The 18047-nt window shown below is 39.8% G+C and overlaps 1 protein-coding gene across 1 annotated transcript; it reads left to right on the top strand.

Annotated features, from left to right (window-relative positions):
• The first annotated feature begins 695 nt into the window (after positions 1 to 695).
• On the top strand, positions 696 to 16125 carry ednraa (endothelin receptor type Aa). Its single transcript, XM_086083430.1, has 8 exons — positions 696 to 930; positions 3133 to 3611; positions 8091 to 8218; positions 11094 to 11292; positions 12270 to 12422; positions 13966 to 14099; positions 14223 to 14331; positions 14779 to 16125. Exons 2-8 carry the CDS (start codon positions 3177 to 3179, stop codon positions 14914 to 14916), a joined length of 1296 nt encoding a protein of 431 aa, XP_085939556.1. The 5' UTR covers positions 696 to 930; positions 3133 to 3176; the 3' UTR covers positions 14917 to 16125.
• The last annotated feature ends 1922 nt before the right edge of the window (positions 16126 to 18047 follow it).

The following is an 18047-nucleotide window of genomic DNA, read 5'->3' as shown; positions in this document are numbered from 1 at the left end:
TTTGAGCTAAGAGTCCAGCGGCATGCTACGCGCTGTAGCTTCTTGCTAGCCAGCCCGCTAGCCTAAACTTGTGACTGGGATAAAAGTTCATTTTGCAGTTATCTATCTATCTGTCTATCTGTGAGGTGTGGGTACTTTCAGTGACAGTTCGAAAACAGCATATGGCCTTCAATCAATCAATCAATCAATCAATCAATAGCCTACATGCTTTTTAATTTTTGCAATTTGTAGGCTGCCCGGGTCCCTATCACCCGCAAATAGCAGGGGCACATTGCGTAGAATATATATTGTGGTGATATTTATTTGTATTTTGCCTTTATGAGCATCCTCAATATTGGAGTAATCCCAAAGTAATCCAGTTACATTACTTTAATATTATGGTACTTGGATTACATTACGAACTACATTTTTTTAGCAGGCAACTTGTAACTGTAACGGATTACGTTTTCAAAGCAACCCTCCCAGCCCCGTTCGTGAGGCACAAGCCTTGAGGACGAGAATCACGAAAAAAAAAAAACATAGAAAGAGTGACGAGGGCCTCGGAGATGAGTTTCAGCAGAGAGGAGTGAAGGGGAAGACCCCCACACCCCACCCACACCCCCACCCTTTTTCCCCATTTCCAAAGGGAGGCCCGGTCTGTTACCAAAGGGAGGTGGAGATTTACTATCCCACCCAGTCAAAGTGTCTCGCTGTTGCTCTGACACACACACGCGCGCACACACACGCCACAGGAAACGTGAGCCATAATGCGACGGCACCTCGGAGCAGACGGCCGCCTTTTGCTCAAACCAAGAGGGGATCCGGCTGCGGCTTTGATAGCGCGTTAATTACTCATGTGATGTGATACAGATGTCTGGGGGCTTCAGCTGAAAGTTTGCCTGACGCTTTCCGAGGGGGCCGGGGGGCCGGCAGACGATTTTATCAGAAGCGGTAGGTGGAAAAAAAAAAAAAAAAAAAAAAAACACACCAAAAAACAGCAAAAACTGTATTTATTATTGATGCGCAGATCAGTTTGCGTGCTGTCACGGGTCCCGGCGGGCACGGCGCTGATGCTAAACTGTGATGCTACTTGAAGGGCTGGCTGCTAAATCGTTCTTTGTGTACTTGGTGACAGGCGGGACTTTGAAACAGGAACGACTCGCGAAGGAGACGCGACATGATGCAAAGGGCTTGAACCATCGAGCTGACAGCTTTTGAAAACTTTACCTATTCTTTCACGTGACAAATGACAGTCTGTCGCTTCCCCGTAGACATGTTGCATTGATTTTAACGCGAAATAGAGTCATCAAGGAAAATGCCTTTTTAGTTGAAGCTTCATTGTTTGTTTTTGGACCATTGACAGTTGACAGCAAAACTAAATACAAGTTTACATTTTTTATTATTTTTTTCATGTGTTAAGGGTGGAATGAAAAAAAATTTTAATCAGAAAATCGGTTTTGATTTAATAGACGTGAGTGCATTATAAATAAATAAATGAATTGTTCTCAATATAATTTAAACACGGTCAAAAACTGATCCAAAAAGTTATAAAACAGTATAAATTTGTTAATGTTAGTGCTGATTTGTTGTTTCTTTGAATAAAAAAAAAAAAAAAAACGGAATCGGGTTTTATAAGAAGGTGAATGCACACCCATACCACTGGAGTCAAAAAATATGGAATGTTTATAAATATATATATATATATATATTATATATATAATATATATATTTATATATTTATATTAGTGGCGGGGGCAATATTTCGAGAGAAAAAAACTAAAAATGTTGCCACTTTATAAACTCGCAAATTTGCGAGAAAAATCGCATAAATTTGCCACTTTATAAAGTGGCAGATTTGCGAGAAAACCCCCCCAGAAACTTATGAGAAATACACGTAGCGTGTGCCAATACTTTTCGGTCAGGTTTTGAAATAAGAAGATAGTAATGGTTTTAACCATATCATGTGAAGCATTTTTACTTTGAAGCATTGGGTACTGCCAGCGACAAAGACGCCTCGCTTTGCGAAGGTCCACACCATGAGGTTCAAGCATTTAAGTACATTTGTTAAAATATATATTTACATGTAAATTGATTTTTCCAGAATTATTATTTACACGTTCATACATTTTGGTATTTTTTTTGGACAAGTAGCTAAATTGAAGTGTCGAATCTGCTGCTCTCCGTCATTCACTTGCATTTACCTAAAGTATGCTAGCTTCTGATTGGCTAGTGTTTAGTCAGCTGATAGGGGATCAGGAAGTGTTGTTGCTCTAGCTGCCGTGTATGACGAGTAAAGTTTAAATTAAGAATGAATCGGTCTCCATCCTGCCTTTTCATTTCATAAACAGTGTCGCATTGATTAACCACCAACGAATACTCACATTAGACTATAGCTACGCTACATTATTTCTCGCAAGTTTCTGAATTTTTTTTCTCGAAAATTTGCCACTTTATAAAGTCGCAAATTTGCCACTTTATTAAGTCGCAAATTACTAATACACCGTAGTAAAAAATACGGTAATAGCTGAACAACAATTTTTTTTAACAGGCTTCTAATTTCTAATTTGTTGTGTATGTACTATCGGATTTCTGTAGACTGATTATTTGTGTTGAATCAAAATAAAACAGACTTTTTTTTTCTTTTCTTTTTTTACATATTATGGACCAAATCAGTAACTGAATCATGATTATTTTACATCTATATACAATTTCTACACAATTAAGTGTCATGTTTTTGGATTATGGATTGTGAAATTGTAAAAATTTTGTTTTTTTCCAGAGCCATCAATTAATTGAGAGATTAATCAAATTATTAATGGCCCCTATAACACTTATACACAAGTATACCTGCAAAATGGTGGAAAAAGTATAGAACAGCTGGGGTTCATTTTTTATACCACAAAACCTTCTTTTTTTCTTCCTGTTTTTGCTCTGTTCTCACTTTTCTCCCCATCTGTCCCCTCTCAAACCTTGTTCCGTCTGACTGCATTTCCAATAAATATCCATCACATATAAAGAACCACAGAGAGATCATATCAAACTGTCCTGTAACAGACAAAAAACGTTCTGGCATTAAAAGGCATGCAGATGCACTATTCTGCTGCTTACAACAGAAAATAATAAGCTTTTTTTCTCTTTTATGTGTTGCTTTAGTGATAAACTGGGGAGTGAAATCAAAGCGCAGACAGTGTTCCATAATGGGCGACGCGGCCTTGCGTATGCTGCTGCTAATGGCCTGTATGGCGGCCAGAGGAATGTGCCAGATAAACAGCGCCGGAGCCGAGGAGGAGGACCCGGGGCCGGGATATCTCCAGCAATCATCCACCCTGCGGCCCAGCCCGGGGCCCGCGGCCCACCCGGAGGCCGCGGTTTGGGCCAACGACACGGTGGCGAGGAGACCCGTGCCGCCGCCCATGTGCTCGGTGACCACCTCCATCAACAGCTACTTCAAGTACATCAACACGCTGATCTCCGTGCTGGTGTTTGTGGTGGGCCTGGTGGGCAACGCCACCCTGCTGAGGATCATATACCAGCACAAGTGCATGAGGAACGGGCCCAACGCACTCATCGCCAGCCTGGCCCTCGGGGACCTCATATACATCGTCATCGACATTCCCATCAACGTATATAAGGTAGAGTCTGCGTCACATTCATGGTCAAAACTTGTCGGGGGTAAGGGGGGGGGGGGGGTGTTGCTTTCATGGAGGACTACAGAAACGTGAACATATTTACCATTGAGGACAATTTTTTATTTGAAAAGGTCCCTTAACGATTAATCGAACATAAAAAAAAAATTATTGATTAATTTGACGATCTATTAGTTGTTGATGAACTGATTATGATTGCAACGATAAATGTACACATTTGGTAAATTCTGAGGACCGAAGAGACTATCTCAATACGGGAAGCTGATGCATTGACAAACTTTAGGGGTAGGGATAGACAGAGCCGGCCGATTATCGGCACCGATATTCAGCAATTTGATGAATATCGACATCGACCATTTTGAAGAATCATACGGCCGATAACAGATCCATTTAACTCATTCACTCCCAGCCATTTTCACTGAAGCAACCCCCTTCGCTCCCGGCTGTTTTACTGGATTTTGACTGATTTTGCAAGGCCCACAGAATATTGCGTGGAACATGGAAACTACCAAAAGAAAGATTAGAGTCTCTTAAAAATATTTCTATCTAATTCCATTTTGCATCATTTAGCATTAGAATATAGCTAAGTTTCATCATTACTCACAAATCTGTGAATATCCAGAAGAGGAAAGAGCTTGTTTACACATGGCCCTGGTTGATCTCTTATACTCTGCTGCCACCTGCTGGCCGTTTTTGTAATAACTACTATTGCTTCAACTGTTATCTGCAGTTCAGAGGCTGCTCTAGCACAAAATAAATACGTCTTTGGGCCACTTAAAACATTTAAAATAGAACATATTTATACGTTTTTGGGCGCAAATGAGTTAAAAAAAAAAGTGTTCGGGGTGGAATCAGGGATCTAATTATTTAAATTGTCATCAATGCTTCTGACTCTGGAAACTCTCTGCACCTTCTGGCTTTCTTCAAAATTAAAACTATATAAGTAAAATTTCCCATATTTTGAAATTAAAAAAAATTGTTTTACTGTTACAAACAATAGGGAGCTATTTACTTAAGTTTTTAATTTAACTTTTGAAGACATGCTGCTGCCCCTGGAACATTCCTGAACTTTTTGTTTTGTAAAACAAATATGTCTATTGACTAAGAATTTTTTTTTTTTACAACAATATTTTATAAACCCTAAACGTTCAATAAACATAAGCTTAAAAAAATATATAATAAAAAATCAGAGATGGAGGTTGTATTTCTTACATTTTTGATAATATCTGCTCCAAATATCAGTTATCGGCATCCTTGGCTATTAATAATCGGTATCAACCCTGAAAAAAACATAAGGGTCTATCTCTACTCGTGCTGACCCCATCAAGACCGAAATTACACAACCAAGTCAATCTTGTGAGTTGCTTAAAACAGTACAAAACGGAAAAGGCCGGGGTAGGGCGCAAATAGACGGGAAAGCGCAATCAGCCGGGCCGCCGTTATCTCCTAGCCGCCCCCCCTCGTTTGGCCACATGGGTGATGAGAGGTGCTGGGATACGCTGGGCTAAAATAAACACGGGAATCAGACCTTCGGCCGCACATGCGTGTCGCCTTGAGTTGACCTGGGACATTAGTCACTATCCTTATCTGGAGGCTTTATGAAAATAGCCACTCCAGTAAGATAAATCAACTTTTTTTTTTACACACATAAACACGCAAGTTAGAAAATAACCACAAAACTAGCATTCAAAATTACCTTGACATTTATGCTAGTTTTATTAGCTCATCTATGGTGTTTTGTATTGTGTTTTTTTTTAAGTTTTTTTTTTTTAAGTCTTCACGATTTGCCAAACTGCTGCTTGTTATGAAGTTTGTTGCCACCATCTGGTGCCGATAATTAAAATAGTTGCTTGCAACCTAAGTCAAAAAATACAAATGAAAAAATCAGCTGAGTGACAAATAAAAAAAAATGTCCGGTCATTACCTCTGCATTCTCATTGTATTGCAATGTTTACAGCTGTCAAATAAGCTTCCACTTCTTAAATTAAAATGCAATGGTCAGCACAGGGTATACGCCCTTCTTAAAATAAAAATCCCGCCATTATTTTGCTCCATTGGAGTGCAGTCAGCCATTAAAACACCTTTTTTGGAAAGTAAAAACCCTACATGAAATTGCTCCCTTTTCCCCAAATAGGTAAATTATGTAATCTGGGAGAAAACATACAGCAAAAAAAAATAATTATAATTAAAACTGTATTCAAGTGTTGAGTCTTGAAAGAAACCCATTTGAACCAAATTGTTTACAGTTTCTCGATCCCTTCTATCCAGGCTCGCAGTCCTGCTATTTGGTTACAGTAACTCTAGTTTGACTGGAGTTTATATCAAGTGTAATTGCACTTTCAACCACTAGATGGTAGCAATCTGATTTAGAATGACAGTGTAAATTTAAAAAAAGAATGAAACAGGAAGTACTGTATTTCAGTACAACCTCGTTTGTGTTGAGAATGATTGAATATCATTTGCTGTGATCCTGCTTTTTACACCGACACAAAGCGACAGATATTGGTAAATTTTAGAATACACATTTTAAGACAAGATTATTGATATATGTATTTGTGAGATAAGTTTGTTATTTGGGGGGTGGGGCGGGATATGATTGTTTACTAAGAGATCGGTGCACACTACATGTATGATATTTTTGTGTTTTCCATTGCGCTTGCCCCCATTGTATTATACAAGTTAAAATGTCCTTGTGTTATTTTGGGTGTTTAAAAGGCCTCAAAAGAATCATGTGCCATAAATGCTAGACGTTCAAAACAAGTTCAGAGTATCGGACAGTATATCACTGACATATTTAAAAAGCTGTCATTGGGAATAATAAAACCAGACAAAAATCCACTCCCTTGAGAAATGCTCAAATGTTTCCAAAAAGGAACAAAAATGGCCAGCACAGAGGTCCGAGGGTTAACGCTTTCATGATGATAAACGCATAACGAAGTGTCACGGTGACTCGTTAGGGAAAGGGGAAGCGGGCAATGCTCAAACAATGACGCCGGGACCACTTTAAAGTCCTCTTCTATGTCCTCTTCCTTGGACTTGTAAGCCCAAAAATAAATCAGGCACTCGTAGAGTAAAAACAGTGACGAGAGTGCCTTTCCTCTCGCCTGTGGGAAAACTTAAACAGCTGGCGTAAACAATACAAGGATCCAGGAAGCGACATCGCGGGGCTCTTCCTCTATCTTAGCCTACCGAATGCGTCTCGGGTGCCCTTGAAGGGAAAGTGCCAAGACGACATACAGTACGCATCTCCACCGCCGCCTTCCCTCGCAAACTGCGCTGGGCTTTAAGAGCACCGTGTGATTTTTGAAGAGTAAAACAGGATGTGTTGACGATCAAATGAGACATTAAAAGTCAGCACGGTAATGCGAAAATGCATGGGGAAGCCATTTATGCTTACAGGAAGAGGAAAATAGAGGACAATGGGTAGTTTGGGATTTTCATTAGTAAAAAATGTCGCTTTGTTTGATTTTTAAGTTAATTTTGATTAGATTTTAGAGAAAGTTTTTACTATTTTTTTTAACCACTTTTTTATATTTTTTGTTTTAGAATTAGTGTTAGTTTTTTTAACGTACAGCGTTTTTTTTCCTGAAGCATTTATGTTTTTATTTTATTTCATTATTGATTTTTGTTTTTAGTTTGAGTTATTTCAACAAAATTAACCAATCACTTCCAATAGGGACGACTTTGTACACAATATTTGAAAAGAGATGCTGCATTGTTATTGGCCAGTCGTCATTTGTACTACCAGTGGTGTGGTTGGTTAATTTTGTTGACTATTTAGAAAACCCACACAAGCATGAGGAGAACATGCAAACTCCGCACACAGTCTAAAAACAGTTGGGTCAAAAATAACCCAATTATGGATCAAAAATGGGCCGAGCAACTTTATGGGTCAATTTGACCCAACTTTCTGGGTTGTTTTATACAAAATGACCCCCCTTCTTTTTTTTTAACCCAAAGTAAAAGATCTGACCAATATTTATGAGTTGTTTTACACTAAAAGACCCTTGTCTTGACTCAAAGTTGGGTCAAAGAGACCCAAATAGAGGATCGGTCCATTTTTGACCCATAGTTGGGTTATTTTTGACCCAACTGTTTTTAGAGTGCAGAAATGACATTCAAACACAGACCCTCTCAACTGCAAGGCAGACATATTGCCCACTAGCACACCGCACCTGCTGTATTTTTCACCTTTAATCTGTCCATTCAACGTCTGGCTATATAAATCAAAAAACATAATACATACTTTCCAGGTGTTACTGATGTCAAAGCTGCACTCTCATTGGCTGGTCAACATGTCTGTAATCACATGCGGTACTGGTGATTGGCTGACAGTATTGCTTTCTTCCTTTCATCTAATCCAACCCCTGTGACTGGTTAATTGATTGATTACAAGGTTTGTCTCAGAGTTTTGGGGGGATGTGTCACAAATTTCTGTGATTTTTTTTTATTTTTCTCCTGCAGCTACTGGCATCACGGTGGCCATTTTACTACAACGCCTTTGGACTGTTCCTCTGCAAGCTGGTTCCCTTCCTGCAGAAAGCCTCAGTGGGCATAACCGTCCTGAACCTGTGCGCTCTCAGCGTTGACAGGTCAGTGCTTGGACAGTTCCAAGTTGAACTCACGTGAACGCAAATAGGCTTGTAAAAATGGTAGGTTTTTGTATTTTCATGTGTAGCTCACAGATGTTATATCGTCAGCTCACAGGAAGCTAGAGAAATGACCGAGGACACTCTAAATTATAGTACATGCCAGACAAGGCCTAGCAAGTCCTGAGATGTCCTGAGATTTTTATCACTTTATTAGACACTGTCAACCTTTTTTTTTTTTGCAGAAAAAAAAAGAAGAGATAATGTGATAATTAACTAGCTAACCTTCTCCGGAATTCTCACTGGAGTTACTATTTCTACACATGGTGTCATTGGGAGAAAGAAAAATACCAACTGTGAAGGGCAACACTACTACTTTTTTTTACATTTTGAAAATATTTTATTCTTTTTAAAAACTTAAATGGGTCAGCTTGACCCACAACAGGTTACAGGATTGTGCTATTTTATAATTTTTTTGAGGTTATCACTTTATAGGAACCTTGGACTAATTGCGCATTATCACGTGGGGGATGACTTATGATTGTTTTGTTTGTTTGAAAATTCCATTACAGATTAATGGGGTTGCTATTTTTGCAACATTAAGTACATTAAATATGTATTGCGGATGTAACGTATAACGTGGAAAGCATTCTTAAGAGCGAATGCGGTGAGGTCAAGTTCCTCTCTGTCCGTGGTCGTTAATAGAAATCCCCCCCCCCCCCCCCCCGATGGAAAAAGTAATGACGGCCGAGTGCGGCAGACACAACTGGCGAGATAAGAGGCTCTCTGAGGCTCTCATTTAATGACCTTCTATTATGGGAATAAGAGATGATGCGTTTGAGAGCCTGTTTTTGCAAATGCTAGTTCGATTAAAAAAAAGATGAAGGGGGTTAGTTTAAGGTCATGGTTATTCTAAGTCCCCAGGAAATTAAAGATGGAGTCTCTAATGTATTGTGAACACACATGCTGAACTTGAGTGGATTTTTCACATATCTCTACTTGAGTATTTATTTTTCGAACAACATTTGACTTTCATTCTTTATATTTGAGAACTGATATCTGTACTTTGTGTTTATTATGTCAAACAAAGTTTGCTAAGTTCTTCAACATTTGCGGATAACTTCAACTCAAAAAAAGGATATGGAGAGAGATGGAAAGTCAAACATGGCTGAGAGAATTTGTTGGATCGATTGAGACGTTTGGGACTTGTAAGGCGTAATGGAAACCAGGGAGCATTAACGAAGGCAAAAGAGATTCTGAGAAACAAGATATTCCCCTACCACGGCCTTATTGAAGAGAATTGTTCAGTGCTGTTGGCTACAAGAATGATTTATGGTGAATATGTAGTGTGAAAAAAACACCCGCCTTCTGGACTATCTAATCAGAAAAGAACACATTCAGGTAAATGCATTTTTCAGTTGTTATCATTACCTAATTTCGCTTTTTTTTGGGGGCAGTCAGTTTGCGTTAGCATCGAGGCCCTAGCCAATGCTAGCTAGTCTTTTTTCCCCCTTCGGTGCGATTAACGAAACTGGGAAAATATTTGTAGTTTTTAGTCTTGTTTCCCACCTGTTGTGCCATGTTAACAAAATACGTACTGTATATAATTGATAGTAAAAAAAAATGTCTACGTTTGTACTTAAGAACATTTCAGACTCAGTCTGTACTTATTTTTTACTTTTACCGAAGTATGCCTAAAGGATTTGAATCAGTACGTTTACCAATCTTTTTTTATACACAAATATGTGTACTTCTTTGTTTCAATATTAGTGGATGATGGAAAAGGGACGGATTCGTTTAGCGCTTCGTAAAATATACATGCCGCCATGTTGTTGAACAGAGAGATTCAAATGCGCCATGAAAAATATATCGTTTTGTCCATGAAATCTTGATGTGTGATTTTACTAAAACATTTTCGACAAGCACTTTTCTATTAATGAAACAAACAAGCAAACAAGCCGACGGGCGGACCCCCCTTCTCCACCAAAGACGGAGGCCGGGGTCTGTTCGGCGGCGTCACGTAAATAAATATTAGATATTTTAAATAAACAATTGATCATCTCTCCACATGGATTCTTGAAAGTTTGATGGGACCATGCTGACTCGACAGTTTATGGCGCTGCTGCTTAGTGTGCTGCCGTTTAAACAGAGAGAGAGAGAGAGAGAGAGAGAGAGAGAGAGAGAGAGAGAGAGAGAGAGAGAGACAATATTTGTTAGCTATATCAAGACTACGGAGACATTGAATGACTAATAATTACCTAAATCTATAGATGGATTGATGGGTACACCTGAATATGGATATAGATGTGGATGGATCAATATGGCTTAAATATATAGATAGATAGATAGAGAGAGAGAGAGAGAGAGAGAGAGAGAGAGAGAGAGAGAGAGAGAGAGAGAGAGAGAGAGAGAGAGAGAGAGAGAGAGAGAGAAAGAGCACTGCAATGTAGCTAGCAAAACAGCTAGAGTTAGCTTTATCTATTAGCTAGCTTGATTGTTAGCATAATAGCTACCGAACGTCTATTGAAAAGTAGTGATCAGATTGCTAACTTCAAGGACAGCGTAGCAAGCACATCAACACGATAGCAAGATGGCGCCAATGCCCTGTCTAATAGGAAAGTAGTAAATTAGTGAGGCATATTTACAGTTTAAACTATTACTATAGTAGTATGCTTGGCTGTATATTTTTAGTGGGAGTGTCAACTACTACCAGTTTCTTGTCATTAGCATCAGGCCCCGTAGCAGGGGATTACTACGACAGTATTCATAAAAACTACAACCAATTTCGACTTAAATGCACAGACCATCTTCAGCGCATATTTGGACCAAGGTGTGGATCGAGAATTAAATCAGATCTCCGTTTCGTCCCGTGTGGCAGGTACAGAGCCGTCGCATCGTGGAGTCGAGTGCAGGGCGTCGGGATCCCACTCTTCACCCTCATGGAAATCCTCTCCATATGGGTCCTGTCGATGGTGCTGGCCATCCCTGAAGCTGTGGGCTTCGACATGGTCAGCTTCAACTACCGGAATGAAAGCCTGCGCACCTGCATGCTGCTACCCAAGTCGGATTTCATGGTGGTAGGTCATCATCCCACTTTTATCATTTTGACTGTGCTTCGTCTTCAAGAAATTGTGAAAGGAGTTTCGTTTTGACTAGACAAAGCATTTTAAAAGAAGATAAAAAAGCACACCTGCTTGCATATATTGACTGTTTGGATTTAGGGGGGGCGAGGGGGGGGGGGGGGGGGGTTCACAGACTCTACAAGAGCTTAGTTTTTGAGTTGTAGATTGTTGTCCCTCCTCCTCCCTCCCTCCCTCCCTCCAAAGACATCATTGATTACAGGCTGAGTACAATTACCAAGACCTGAAACCTGAAGCCACACAAACCTGAGACCACGTGCAGATATAATCCATATGCAACCTAATGGAGTAATCGCTCTCAGACAGTAGAAACAACATACCTACCGGCATCTTAGTAAAAAACATTAAGCATTAGTGGGAAGTAACAAAGTACAAAGACTTAATTACTGTACTTAAATAGAGTTCTCAGCTATATGTCCTTTAAATGTGTTCATTTGGCTGATGACTTTTTACTTTTATTCCCTACATTTAAATACAGTTCTGTGCTTTGTATTTCTTACTCTGTCAATGTAGGCTCCACACTTCTTTTTTTTTAACCTTTACAGATGATGACATGATGTAAAGAAAATATTTAAATAGAGAGAGGTAAAGTCAACCATGGGTGAGCTCTTGGGGACTAACAGAAAAAAAACAAGGACAGCAGTGACATGGTCACGGGTCACCGCACACGGCTAGCTAGCTGGTCCAAAATAAAAAGGACATTTTTGTCATGATCAATATTGATTCTGAACAACTCAAGATGATTTACATGGCAGTTTCCTGCTGTTAAATGTGGTTGTGATCAAGTCAGGTAAATCCCCATTAAAAAGGCAAAGGTACTTCTGCTTAAGTACAAAGTGGAAGTATTTTTGCCTCCTTATGAATAAATAGCTTCCCACGGGTAAGCCATGGCTAAGATGGATGTTCCTTCCTAGTTCTACAAGGATGCCAAGGACTGGTGGCTGTTCGGTTTCTACTTCTGCGTACCGCTGACCTGCACCGCCATCTTCTATACCCTGATGACCTGCGAAATGCTCAACAACAGGAACGGAAACCTGCGCATCGCTCTGAGTGAGCACCTCAAACAGGTCGGAGGGATTCATTCCAAACATCAAACATTGTTTATGCCTCCTCTTAAAAGTGTGGAAAGGGTAGAATACAGTAAAAGTTTTCTGGTGTTTCTAAACCTACCATTTGCTTTCTATGTTTTAAGGCTTTGTTCGGTCCAGTGGTTTAATTTCTTCACACAACGTAAACATTAAAAAAATAAAGAAAGAAAGAAGTCCAAGAGAAAAAAAAAATGCATCAAGGGAGAGCAAGAACGTAAACAGGAAGAAGGTTTGGTGTTACAGTGAGTACAGGGATAGCTTGAGAGATGGCTTGCGGAATAACTAGCTTGGTTATTAGCAAAATAGATAGCAAGTTACATAGCTTGGGAGATGGCTTAAAAAATAGCTAGCACGGTAGTTTGCTGTGCTGGAGGCAGGGACGGACTGATGGACAGATAGCGACACGGAGGTAGAAAGATTATCTCTAATATTGCTTGATAGAATAGGAAGAATGCTAGTAAGCATTATAGAGATAGCTAGCAGAGTAAAAAGCTCCACAGGTAGCACGAGACTTAACATGATAGTTCGATACTTCAAGAGATAGCTGTCATGACAATAAAACAGCACAATAAATAGATGGCAAGATAGATACAGTAGATACCCACTGAGGTAGCCATCTTGATAATTAGTGTGATATACGGCGGATAGATCAACAGCGAAAGATACGTTGTGAAATAGCTAGCATGACAAAACACAATAGATATAGCTACAGTACAGAGGTGGGAAATCCAGGTCCAGAAAGTAAAAACCCTGCCGCAGTTTGGCTTTAGCCCCTGATGTTAGCTAGCTTGTTAGCTCCCTAGCAGCTAAACAAGCACCAATAGAGCTAGGCAGCTAGCATCTGGGGCTAAATGCTACAGTTTGGCTTTAGCAGTGATCTGAATATATGACTGAATAGCTAACAGGCCAAGACTTTTGAAGCCGCAAGGCCGCCATATTGCTCCTCACGAGAAACCTTTCTCGGCATACGATCCTATACATTTACAGTATCAAAATTGGAGAACATTTGAGACAGTACATAGTAGAAAAAGCATGATTTCTGATGTTTTAAATGTGTGAAACATAAACAAGAGGACTTCAGACATTTTACAACTTGCCTTAAAATCGAATCTAATACTTGGGTCTAAGGAACTGAGCGATAAAAAAAGGGGGTCTTCAAAGCAGCACATACCATCCACTTTAAAAATAAAATTAAAATTGTGACCACTACATCCCCCTAACATATAGTTTATACAGTAATCTGCTTGAGAGTTGGGAGGAACAAGATGGCCGCCCTGTGACTTCAACGGCTTTTTCAACGGATTTGATTTGCCAATAAACGCAATAAAATAAAATGTTTGAAAAACAGTTTGGACGACATCTTGGGAGAATAAAACCTTGCATTATCAAAGAACCTGAATGTTTCAACGAAGAACCCTTAATGGACTGCTTGCTCGTCGTCTGTCTCTAGCACGCTTGGTATTAACAGACCTCTCTGCTCAAAAGGAAAACTTCATGCTTTTTTCCCCCCGTCTCGCTGCAGAGAAGAGAAGTGGCCAAGGCCGTCTTCTGCCTGGTCCTCATTTTCGCCCTCTGCTGGTTCCCGCTTCATCTCAGCAGGATCCTGAAGAAGATGGTTTACTACCAGAATGACGAGACGCGCTGCGAGCTGTTGAAGTGAGTCGGAGAGAACGCAATGTTCGATGGCCCTGAAGCCTTGACGTTTTTTCTTTTCTTTTTTTGCTTGGTATAAATGTGGCTGAAGCTGACATGTTTTTTTTTTTTCAACTCCATTTCCAGCTTCCTTTTAGTCATGGACTACCTAAGCATAAACCTCGCAACTATCAACTCCTGCATCAACCCCATCATCCTCTACTTTGTCAGCAAAAAGTTCAAAAATTGCTTTAAGGTAAAAGTACTCTACTTTCAATCTAAAGACATTTTGATTTAAGGTCCATCCATCACTCCAGCTCATATTTTCAAAAGGTTAACAGTTTATAAACAAATGTCCAAAATAACCTCACTTTTTGTCATTTTCAAACGGTGTAAATCTAAAGGCTTCCTAAAAGGCAAACGTAAACCATGTGTTTTGTTCATGAGGCTCAGGCTAATGAAGTTGGACACAGAGATAATGACGTTACATCTGCGACACGCACGATGATTTATGAATTCACGTTGTTTTCAAACTGCTGAGAACTGTCAAAGTGGACGGGGGGTGGGGGGGGGGGGGGGGCGATGGCTGGAGACAAAACATACCTCGAGGCAGACTTAGCCCGAGACACAAGAAAGACCTGTTTGCAAATCTGCCCTTTGCTAAAACACTCTCTCTATCCTCTCTCCACATGTTCCCAAACAGTCGTGTTTGTGTTGCTGGTGCTACTCGGACAGCCAGATGAGCAGCATCGGCGCAATGAACGGCACCAGCGTCCAGTGCAAAAGCCCCGAGCCCAACAACCTGCATACCGACCGCAGCCTGCGGAAAGACAGCGACTGAACGAACACTTGGCACTCTGACACTATTATAAACAGTTAGCTTTCCAAAATATATGCATTATTATGACACTTTTTCAAAAAATCTAAAAAAAGGGACTACTGATATCGCCTTGCATGAACCTGGCGGAGGCACCTAGGAAGAAAAAAAAAAAAAGGTTTCAAAGGAACGGACAAGTTACCTGGAGGACTTCAAGTCACGGGATGCAATTGAACTGTGAATTACCGTCACGATGCCACACAATGGAAAAAAAAAAAAGGACAACCAGCTGTCAGAGGAAATGACGGCAGACGAGCGATCGCGCCCATCCCAGGAGTCGGAAAACAGGAAAGCGTGTTAGTGACGATTAATTCTCCATCAAACACGCCCGTGGATGTACTCATTATTCATTTAGCCTCATTGTGTTATCAACTTTTGAGCTTAAAGTCACCCGGCATCTTTGAATATTTCACAAACGAATGGTCACAGAGAGTACATAGGAAAGATTTCCTCTCGAAGCAATGCGACGGTGACAGTATATTTACGATATTTGCAGTATGCTCGCGTAATCTACAAAACATGTACCTGTATGTCCACTTTTATAAAGTGCTTTACTTAGCAGCAATAGTAAATATTAATCAATGGCAAAGGCCACTGCATATTCACGGTTCAGCAAAATCGCAGATGTTGGGGAACGTACCCTTCATCTGAGAAATTCATCTAAGACCTGTTTTTATGCTCAGGCCAAAGCCATGTCTAAAGCAATTTGCAATGCAACTATGTTGAACTGAAGGGAGGAGCTTCAGTTAGTCAGGCCATAGCCTTGTCTCATACAAAAAAAATGCTTCGCTGCCATCTTGTGACACCTATAGGCAATTACAAACTTTTTTTTTATGCAGATAGACTGTCCCATGATCAAAGTTGGGAAAACTTGACGGTGTTGAGTTATTGTGTATGTCGCAATAACATCGCAAAGTACACCTGTAAAGATGATATTGTATTTTAGGTTCATCCTGAAAATTCACCAAAAAAACGAACACAAACACTTTTTTTTCGTGAGCAGTGTATATGTACTGTATTTTTGTAAGTGTGTTCCAAGAGTGACGTGTGTATCTTAAGTCGGGGTGTTTTGCAGTGTGTGTGCAGAAGGAACGTCCAAATATGTACAGATGTTGCCATTGCTAACATTGTTAGCATCACTTCTTAATCCTAATAAATCTCGGTCCAGTGCAAGTTTATTTCCCCAGCCTGTGCTAATATAGGCTCTTTAGAAGGAGTCAAATGGAGGGCTCTTGTTTCCCCATTAGGCATCTGTGAGAAAAAGACGTCTGGGAGTGATTGCGAGCACACACTGACCCGCCGTGACCGAGCGAGGCCCTAAGGCTTCCTGATCTCCGTTCGCAGAGGATGTGGGAATTTGAGACACGTAACTCGATTGTCATATGTGTTGCCAAAAACAGAATCAATGAGGAGCTTTAGATTTTGTTTTCTCAGCACCAGGTGGCAGGAATTGGTCCATTTTCAAAATGATGACAAATTTGTCATGTCACGATTATTGCAATATAATACTTTATTTTAATATTATTCGGATAAATGTTCCTTAGTATGAGAAAAAAAATTCTCGTGAAAACGGTGATAACGCTCACATACGTTTGTGAACTTAATTTTTTCGTAAAATTGTTTCTCATAAGTACAAGTTACAATTTTGTGTAAAATGATGACATTTTGGTTCATTTATGTAGTATCTATAATTTATTTTCGTAGACTATTTATAATATTTCGACTAAAACTGCTTCACTTACAAGTGCAACATTCCGTACATATGTGTTTGACTTTTATGACACCTTTTCCCACGACACTTACAAAATCTCAACTTCTTTTGCGTTGGTGCTTGTGAAAAGATCAACTACGTATAGCAGCCATATTAGGATAAATAAGTCATGTTTCGGTACTGTAGACTTAAGTAGTCTTCAAACCAAACAGGGCTGCACTTTGGCTGATACACTACAGTAAGCAGTCAGCCTCCTCCTTTGTCGTGCATTCTTATTATCAACACCATATTTCCCCAACTGTGAGGCACAATCTGCATGCATGAAAAAAAAAAGAAAAAAAATTATGGACGCCACATCCTCTAAGCTCAAACACCTTTCGGCTGTGATTAAACGCGACATATGTTTATCCACCCTAACCCTCGTGGCTTTACTCTGCCCGACCGTCCCTCGGAGGCATCCATTCGCTCATGTGACTCGTGGCAAAGATTATATCTTATTCATAAAAAGCCAAAAGGAGAAAGTCAAACATTCATGAACAATCTGTCTGGAAACAACCGGGTGGGTGGGGGGGTGGGGGTGGGGGGGGGGGGGGGGGTGGTGGGGGGGGTGCAACAGGGAAGAAAAGTTCTGCTTCTCGTGGTGACAAACATACTGCATGCAGTAAGAACCTTGAAAGTCGCACATTTTGTAATTCGATGGCATTTGTGGTGAAAAATGCAAAAATTGAGTAAAAATTTGACTTTTTGACTATAGTATATGTTTCAACCTTATTATAGGGGGAGGGTTATCAAAACCCATTTGTTTGGCATAGTACACACACAATCATACATTGTTACAACTTGATTTTTGTAAAATTAGGGCATTTTTTTCCTATAGATTACAACATATTTTACTGACGGAGAAAGGATACTATATATAGTTTCCTTTTAATGTGGAGACTCACCTCCCAGACATACGCCGTCGTCTTCCCCATGAGTTCAACGATGGTCAATAAATTCACTACAATAGCAATCAATTATTTTTCCACTTGTATAATAGTTCATGTTACAAAGCACAACGTTGATTTTGGTGGGCAGGAATTGGTGAGTCATTTTACTTTGTTACTTTTATTGAGTCATATGATTTATATTCCCTATTCTCCTTTATGGAACAACACAATGCAAACAATTTTGAAGACGGTTTAGCCAGGTATCTACATTTTGCCACCAGACTGTATTTTGACTTCTCTTAATGCTATGCCTCAACACTGCCGTGGTTTTACGTTTATTTTAGTCTTATACAATGGATGAGTCACAATATAGTAAAGTAAAGTAACAATATATTAATTGTTGCTTTAAACATCACATGGGCAATAAAAATGTTTCACAATGGACACATGATAAC

Source organism: Leptonotus elevatus, chromosome 8 (assembly GCF_054856555.1).
Source record: "Leptonotus elevatus isolate MCC_2025b chromosome 8, RoL_Lele_1.0, whole genome shotgun sequence".
NCBI lineage: Eukaryota > Metazoa > Chordata > Actinopteri > Syngnathiformes > Syngnathidae > Leptonotus > Leptonotus elevatus.
Note: the sequence above shows the minus strand (reverse complement) of the source record. Positions and strands in the feature narration are given on the sequence as shown.

Bases quoted from the DNA above. Each gene is read 5' to 3' on its own strand.
- ednraa (XM_086083430.1), top strand. From the start codon at position 3,177: ATGGGCGACGCGGCCTTGCGTATGCTGCTGCTAATGGCCTGTATGGCG. The intron at 8,219-11,093 runs GTCAGTGCTTGG...CCCGTGTGGCAG, and splicing joins TGCGCTCTCAGCGTTGACAG to GTACAGAGCCGTCGCATCGT. The intron at 11,293-12,269 runs GTAGGTCATCAT...GTTCCTTCCTAG, and splicing joins CCAAGTCGGATTTCATGGTG to TTCTACAAGGATGCCAAGGA.